The sequence below is a fragment of the Buceros rhinoceros genome, unplaced genomic scaffold (assembly GCF_000710305.1).
Source record: "Buceros rhinoceros silvestris isolate BGI_N320 unplaced genomic scaffold, ASM71030v1 scaffold22560, whole genome shotgun sequence".
Taxonomy (NCBI): domain Eukaryota; kingdom Metazoa; phylum Chordata; class Aves; order Bucerotiformes; family Bucerotidae; genus Buceros; species Buceros rhinoceros.
This window is the reverse complement of record NW_010389320.1, coordinates 4,973-13,330: the sequence shown is the minus strand read 5'-3', so window position 1 is coordinate 13,330 and position 8,358 is coordinate 4,973. Positions and strand designations below refer to the sequence as shown.

General features: G+C 42.1%; 1 protein-coding gene across 1 annotated transcript in view; it reads left to right on the top strand.

The window, feature by feature from the left end:
- Positions 1-8,358, top strand: part of STAT1 (signal transducer and activator of transcription 1, 91kDa) — a 17,710-nt gene that overhangs the window by 5,346 nt on the left and 4,006 nt on the right. The window contains exons 6-17 of the mRNA XM_010133991.1: positions 75-166; positions 799-950; positions 1,210-1,368; positions 1,937-2,029; positions 2,468-2,527; positions 3,362-3,391; positions 3,474-3,567; positions 4,446-4,487; positions 4,960-5,043; positions 5,551-5,649; positions 5,857-5,992; positions 7,397-7,452. Coding sequence (XP_010132293.1) covers positions 75-166; positions 799-950; positions 1,210-1,368; positions 1,937-2,029; positions 2,468-2,527; positions 3,362-3,391; positions 3,474-3,567; positions 4,446-4,487; positions 4,960-5,043; positions 5,551-5,649; positions 5,857-5,992; positions 7,397-7,452 — 1,097 coding nt within the window. The remainder of the gene's footprint in view (positions 1-74; positions 167-798; positions 951-1,209; positions 1,369-1,936; positions 2,030-2,467; positions 2,528-3,361; positions 3,392-3,473; positions 3,568-4,445; positions 4,488-4,959; positions 5,044-5,550; positions 5,650-5,856; positions 5,993-7,396; positions 7,453-8,358) is intronic.

Below are 8,358 nucleotides of genomic sequence, written 5' to 3'. Positions count from 1 at the left end.
TTCCCTGTTCTCACGAGGGCATGACATGTTGCACTCTTTCAGCCTCACCTTCACAAGTTGGACTTATTTTACAGAGCATGAGCCCAGTGGTGCATCACAGGAGGAATATAAGAAAGAACAGATGAATCTCAAGAAGATGTTCTTGTCTCTTGACCTCAAGAGAAAGGTAGCGCTCTAGTTTTCTTTCTGAAGGCAACAGCACTTCATTTTGAACATATGTTCGTTTATATAATGTATGTCAACCCAGTGACAGAGAGAACATTTTAACTATCAGCTGAAGTAAGATTTCATTCTTTCCGTTCTGACTGAAAAATCTGGAAACTGTAAGCAATTGTATTTCTCTTGTAGCAAACTTTATCAAGCTCTATCAGATTAGGTAGAAGACAGAGAGAGGGAGAAGTGCTGTATCAATACTCATGTTCTTGAGGAAAAACTGATGTAAAAATTCGCAGCTGTATGCGAGTTAAATGTGCTCACTCTCACTGCAGTGCTTAAGTGTACAGCAAGCACTGGGTGATCCCAGATACACACTTGGGACATACATGGATGTAAGGCCCTGTGTCTTCAGAATATAACAATACTGCCTGTGCCTTATTTCTGCATTGTTTCTCCACTTAATCCAGCAGATAACTCCAACTAAAAAGAAGCAGGTGTGTTAGAAAACATCTCCTGTTGATAGAAATTATTATTTGAGGTCCTTGCAGAGTTTTACCAGACAGATAGCATTAGCTAAAACAGGACTTAGTTTTCTTGTATCCAGTATTTTTAAAAAACAGGATAATTTAATGTTCTCGGCAGGAGGTGGTGAACAAGATAGTGCAGCTGCTGAACACCACAGAGCACACACAGAGTGCTCTCATTAATGAGGAGCTGGTGGAGTGGAAATACAGGCAACAGACTGCGTGCATTGGTGGCCCACCCAACGCCTGTCTTGACCAGCTACAGAACTGGTAAGGCTCTAGTCAAGGACTGCATTGGACAGGAACTTAGAACACAGATCTGTGAAATACACCGATTATTTACGTTACACATTTTCATTCTGTCACAGCATAACCGCTTTTCATCAATTTTATCATCTCTCCACATTGCCAGTGGGGAAGAAGCGTTCTCTGCGCATGGCCTGGCCCTCAGGGACAGTCACCTAGCTGGTGTCCCAGCATTACTACAATACAAAACCACGCTAAAAGTAATAAGATTGTGTAATTGTAGGTTCACCATAGTTGCTGAAAGTCTACAGCAAGTTCGTCAACAACTCAAAAAGCTTGAGGAACTGGAACAGAAGTTTACCTATGACCCTGATCCCATCACAAAAAATAAACAAGTTCTGCAGGACCGAACATACAATCTTTTCAAACAACTCATCCAGAGGTAACAGACGGGAAGAGTCTTTCTTTTTGTGTCTGCATGAATAAATAGATGGAGAGCACCTTCCTTCTGCTCCCTAACTATCTTCCTCACGTTGACTTTGCATTTTCTGAGGTTTTCCTAAGCTGCTCACGAACACTAAGCTAAATGACCATTTCTGAGATTTACCCTGTCTAGAGTTTCCACAGGTTTAGGCCCATGGGAAGGGTTTGCGATAACTCACAGTTAAGTTAGGAGGAGCTACACTACATTATGCATGGATTACAGAATCAAACTCATGCTGTTTGGTTTCGGGAAGTTCGAGGTAGCACTCTCCTTCCTCAAGCCATCAATGTGTTTAGGAAAAGCCAACCCTTACGAAATCACTTTATATTTGCAATATTTCTAGCCCTGTTGATGCAGATGGAAGCAACTGACACACAAGACCTCTGTGTAGATTGAAACAATGAATAAAGTGTATAGTGCTACTGGTAAACCTCCGTTCTTCTAAAGTTCACTTTTTAATGTAATTTCTTATTCTTTAAAGACAACATTGATTTATCAAAGTGCCTTTAATCTCTTCCTTCCGTAGCTCCTTTGTGGTGGAGAGGCAGCCTTGCATGCCAACACATCCTCAAAGGCCATTAGTCCTGAAGACAGGAGTGCAGTTTACTGTAAAACTGAGGTAGGTTTTCCCCTTCCCTCTTCTTGTTTTGGGGTGAGGCTTTCATGTCATTGGCTTCCTACAGCTGAGAGGGTTGTACATCTTACTCTGCAGCCCAAGTGCTGTGGTCAGGAGGAGGAAAGTGCTGTATGGCGGGGGGATATCTTCTAGCAGAATTTAACTTGTGTTCAGCTTTTACCCTTCACCAGAAGTGGGAGGTATTGAGTGTATGAAAAACAACCAGACAGCAGAAAACACACGCAGACTACTTTGTCATACAAAACAGTAACTCATTTGCCCATCTAGTTTCCCGTGTAAACACTGTCTTGTACAGAGCAAGCTTGGAGCCTGTGCACGGCCCTGAGCTGTGCAGCTTGAATGTATCTGATAAGCAAGTGTGACAGAAGAGAATGTGTCTTTTGCAGCTGCAGTCATTTAAATATATTTTTCTCTTTCCAGATTGCTGGTGAAATTGCAGGAATTGAACTACAACTTGAAAGTGAAAGTGTTTTTTGATAAGTACGTTGCATTTTTCTCATCCCTGGGTATGTTAATGGTAACCAGTCCCTGTGTTCAGAACTCCAAAAGGCAGTTGTATTTTAATTGTGGAGCTGGCCAGGAGCAGGCTGGTTCTCCGTGGCAGCAGGTACATCTGCCCTTTTTCTTCCCCTAAGTTTCTGTCTGCCATTAGAGACACATCACAAAGTACAGACAGCCTCAGCTGCTTGCCACCAGCTCCACTTCAGTGTGCTGAGGAGGAGAGAAAAAAAAATTACCAGTCTAGAGACAGAGCAGCACTTGGGCAGCCTGTGTGCTGCAAATCCACTTCTCTGTTGTGGGTGTTCTACTTGGGCTAGCACTAGATGCAAGCGTAAAATTGAACTCCACTTTTCCAGTCCCATAATTCAGTCATGTCTTTAAAATATCTTCTGGTTTGGGTATCGTCTAGTGAGTAATCAAGCTATCCTAAAGCTTGTCTTTGAATTAGGGGTATAAACAGTCTACCTTTAACACATGACATGTTCTCAATTAGTGAAAAACTTACAGCAAAAGGAGATTTAGAGTGACAGTACTATATAATCCTTTTCTCAGAGCAAAAATTAAAACCTGTGTAGTCAAAGAAAAGACTTTTTGATTATTAAAGCCCCCATAGCAAAATCTAAGCCTCAGAGACAGCCTATGTAGCACAATATTTGATGGCTCAAACTAATTGCTTCTGTGAAATCTTTTGTGCAAGAGAGAAGGCATTTTCCCAGTTCTCAGCTCTGTCAGCTATTAAAAAACCCCACACATTATCTGTCTGTGGCAGAATCTTTATAAGATTTTTATTTGTTTTTTGTTTTGTTTTGACAGAGATGTAACTGAGAAGAACTCAGTCAAAGGGTAGGTGGCATCGCAGTTTGGTATATTAATGTTGTGTTCCTTCAGTGCATTAGAGACTCAGTTCTTCTCTCTCTTTGTGAAGGTTCAGGAAGTTTAATATTTTGGGAACAAACACAAAAGTAATGAACATGGAAGAATCTACTAATGGAAGTCTAGCAGCAGAATTCAGGCACTTGGTAGGGGATTTTTTTCTTTTATTCACACATCCATTTAATTGTGTGGGTAGAGAAGGAGTCAAATCGCTCTTGAAGTTATTGTTTACTTTTATACAAAAGGAACTGTGATCACCTTTCCTCTTCTCCCCGTTCTTCCCTTTTTGAAATCTTTGTCCCGTTTCGATTGAAATGCTATTGCTTTTGTCGCTGAATTAGGGCCAGAAATGCAGTCAAGACTATCTGCTGCCCTACAGCTTTTGTTGCAATGAGTTCTTTGGAAGAGGAATAAAAAGCAGCCTAGGAATGCTGTTTTGGACCTTTCAGAACAAGGCCCGTAGGTAGGAAAGCTTGGGGTAGTAAAGAGCTTTGAGTCTGGAAGATGAAAGTTGTCTAGGAGTGGACAGCTACAAGAAATGCAGTGCCTTCAGCAGACTGTACAACACTTCTGATGTGCAGATTGAGATAAATCAGACTGGTTCCGTCTTTACAACAGGAAAGGAAAAGTGCAAGTCCCAAACCAGAGAAGTAGAATTCCACCTTCCTCCCTTCATTGTCCAGAACAGACACTGTGAGTTCATTGTCCAGTTCAAAGGGGTCCTTAGATAAACCAGAATTTCATCCGATCCCTCCTGATTCCACACTGCTTCTGTTCTTAGAAGGCCTCTGCATAAGGCATCGTAAGGGTGAAATATCTGTTTTCACAGATGAATAGTTTATAAAAGAGTAGTAATTACCTACAGTTTAATCCTTTGGCTTCCACAGCTTAGAACCAAATAAACACTAGTGCAGCAGATTTGCGTACAGTTGAGCAACTAGAGCATGCAAACAGTTCCATCCTTTACCACTTCCATTTGTGGCTGAGGTAAACGAGTAACAGTGGGTTTTTTGTTCATTTGCAGCAACTGAAAGAACAGAAAAATGCAGGAAACAGAACAAATGAGGTAAGCAACACTAACCTTGTTTGTAAAGCTTTGGCATAATACTAAAAAGGTACTCTGGCATTTAAGACAACGCTCCACTCGGCTCCATGAGGAGGACAGATCAGTAGGAAAGGATTTCTGTGTTTCTAGGAGATGATCCATGTGGGAGGTGTCTACAGGTGAGAGCTGCTGCCAAGATGGTGTCCCTTTGGACTCTCCCTCAGTGGCCTCTAGCTTGAACAAGACTTCCTGGCAAGGCCAGATTTTTCTCTGGCTTCTAGGAAGGAGTCCTCCCAAAAGGACGCCTGTAGAGTACCCATTCTAATGGGCAGTTGTAGGAAGTTAGCAGTGTCCCTTTGACCTGTAAACTGAGGGCTAGAGCAAGGAACCTTGGGCAGGAAAGGTTTCCCCCCTCAACAGATCCCCTTCCCTTCCCCCAGGCAATTTTTATTCCCTGAAAGCTTTGTTCTTTTGGTTTTTTTTTTTTTTAAAGGGTCCTCTCATTGTAACAGAAGAACTTCACTCCCTGAGTTTTGAGACACAGCTCTGCCAGCCTGGCTTGGTTATAGACCTAGAGGTATGTCTTAGATGAAAGAGATGGACTTAAATTCTCGTATATTACTCATGCTGATAATCCACACTTAAAAAAAAATATAAACAGAGTACTGGGATATCAAGCACTTTTCATTATTTCAAGGTACATGAATGACACTTCACAACATCTCTGAGATGAGTGAGAATGCTGTCAAATCTCTGGAGGGGAGAGTAGATGTGCTTTGCAAAGTGTCTGATCCCTGTGTTTTGAGCTCTGTAGCTATCAGTTTCCATCTATCTCAGAAGCAATGTGCTATGAACTCTACCAGTGCTACCATAAAAACTTTAATTTAGTGTGAGTTATCAGACAGAAGGCTCTCTAGTACTTCATCGTACTGACATTTTGTCCCCTACGTACAAACTTCAAGTGGTAGAGTTAAGACCATGCAAGGAGGGAATTCCAGTGGAGGTGGGTGTGTGGGTAATCTGAAGAACAACTGCAGCAGTGGTATGGGATAGCCTGACATGTTCCTGTTTGTGTCTGTTTCAGACCACATCCCTTCCCATTGTTGTGATCTCCAATGTGAGCCAGCTCCCAAGCGGATGGGCTTCTATCCTGTGGTTCAACATGCTGTCTACTGATCCCAAGGTAAAAAAAAAATCAGAAGTACTATGTGTTGCAGTTCCTGTTAGAGAGCACCTGTCAGAACAGCAGCCTGCTGTGGCAGAGCTGTGTCTAGCTGACATCCATTCTTAAATCTGCATTTTGTTTTGGTGATATGCTTCTGTAAATTCAAGTGGCACTGGAAAGTTAACATTTATTGCCTATAGATCATGTCTTTCCCTTCCATTCCAGAACTTGTCCTTCTTCCTGAATCCACCTTGTGCAAAGTGGTCAAAACTTTCGGAAGTTCTGAGTTGGCAGTTTTCATCTGTAACAAAGAGAGGACTTAATGCAGATCAGCTGAGCATGCTGGGAGAGAAGCTACTGGGTATGATCTGCTTCCATCACTGATGGCCTGTTTGAATTGAAACTAATTCTACATCTTTTCTGCAATCTATTTTAAGTTTGCATTCCCTCTCTCACCTTTTCCCCTCGTACATATCACTTTAGAGCAATGAAGTGTTTTCCAGTTTTCAGTATGGTGGATTTTGTAAATGAAGGCCAGGTCATGAAAAAAATCTGCAGTTCTAACTTGGGAGTTCTAGGACAGTGCAGATCAGGGCTACTGCTGCCTTTGGAAGAGCTACTGAAGTCATGTACACATCTAGTCAATCTTCAAGGTGGCTGTTTCTTGGCATCTTTTGTTTTGAATCCATCTCCATTAATTTTGACTTCATGCATGCCCCCAGCTGCAGTGGGGTTTACTCTGTCTGCAGCACCACAGTTGCAATATCGAAGTGCAAACACTATGAAACTGATAATGGATATCAAACCAATTATCTCCCAGGCAAGAGCTCCTAGTAAAAGCACAATCAGCCATCAGTTTTGTTTCCAGACTCCTTGTCAGTTTGCCTGATAGGCAGGGCTACTGTGTTTGCATAGCAGGCTCTAGATAAAAATACTGCTGATTCAGTATATTCCACTAACCTTAAGCTTCAGGAAGCATTTATATGTGAAGGGATATGACATTAGTGGGTCTAGGTGGCGAGTACAGTGTTCCAGTGTCCAGTGCCCTTCCTCTGATTTCCAAGATGTACTATCTGTCAAAAAGCTTTCTGATCTGATAGATTACTTTTCAGAACTCAACAAGGAGAGTAATTTTTTTAGTTTTAATTAACCATCATGAAGACAAGGTGGCATTTCTATGATCAACTTGCATTTCAGAACTTCAGAGATTTTGTCAGGCTCTGGGACAGGCATCATAGGGATGCTATTTAAACCTAAAGTCCACAGATCAAAGTATTTCACTACTAGAAAAACCCCTACCCAATTTATTTTGAGAGATGCGAGGGTAAAGCTTATTTCTGACTATTGAAATCCATAGCACAATCCATAATGGAAAGAATTTGGCTCTGAAGACAGTCATGGTCTGCAAAGCTCCAGCTGCTGTAATCACAGGGTAGGATTGTCTTTGTGGTTTGGATATGGTTACGAAATACCGTTGACATGAAAACAAGGTGGGGGGAAGTGATTGCAACAGGAATGAGACAAGTCTGTCCTTGAAGCAGCACTAGGAGTCAAGAGCTTCTGGGTTAAAAACCTACAAGTCACTAGGAAAGCACTTCATCTCAGAAAGATGGGGTGCAGATTTCTTATTTTGCTGGAGATGTGCAAGATTCTAATCTCCTTCCTGGAAGGATTTAGAAACTGGCAAGCACTAGGAGTAGAAAGTGTCTGAAAACATCAGCCCTACTAGGTAACTAGGTATGACTGTTCAATTTATTCTGTTCAGGGCCAACAAGTGGAGGATCTCATGATGGTCTTATCCCTTGGACAAGATTCTGCAAGGTATGAACACAGTTTAAAAATTGAGATGGATGAGGGAGCCTTATCTTCATTAGTTGTGGGGTTTGTTCAGTTGGTGGGTTTATCCAGGGTGCTTTTTCAGTAGTGCACCCTAATTATTGTATAGCCTACATGCTCGTGGGATGTTTTAGTAGTGAGATTAAAGTAGCAGCAGCAAGAGGAAAAAGGGCTTGTAAAAAGATGTCTTGTGAGCCATACAAGCTATACAGAAAAAAAGCATCTTTCAAACACAGTATCTTCATTGTTATTAATGGTATTAATAGTTCACCACTTTACTGTAACAGAAGATGTAAAAAATCCCCAGCAAGGTGAATGATTCTTCTGTGTTACAGTGAAGGACATTTCCCAGACCTGGGGCAACTGGATTAGGGTGAAGATTAGCACAAGGCAGCCAAAGGGTCAGCGTGATGGCAGAAAGTCACATCATGAGATTTCATAACCCTGGCTGCAGCAAGACAGGAGGACTCTTCCCATTTTCTTTGGCTTTAGACCCTAAACTGGTATAAATAAGCAGATGACAACAGGCAGAAGCAGATGCTGGGGAAGAGCAAAGCTGTGGTGACCCACAAGCACTCAAGTTCATTAATACAAGTCTCTCAGGAGGAACTGAAATCTGAGCCTGAACAGAAAGTGTCTACACTGTTCTGCTGGCCAGCCTGATTGAAAGCCCCATGGGATGGCTTGGATGTTCAAGAGCTCCAGTAAGGACAGTGCTCAGGCATGAACCAAAGCCTTTTCTCCACTCTTAGACCAATGTTGTTGCATGAGAGGTGATGGGTCATGTCTGTGGGTACTCTGCGCTCAGGCAGACGTTTCTTCCACACCATCTCTTGCCTTAAGAGTCTGCACTTGCTTCATTCCCAATAGTTTCTGTCCTTCTGGAGTGAA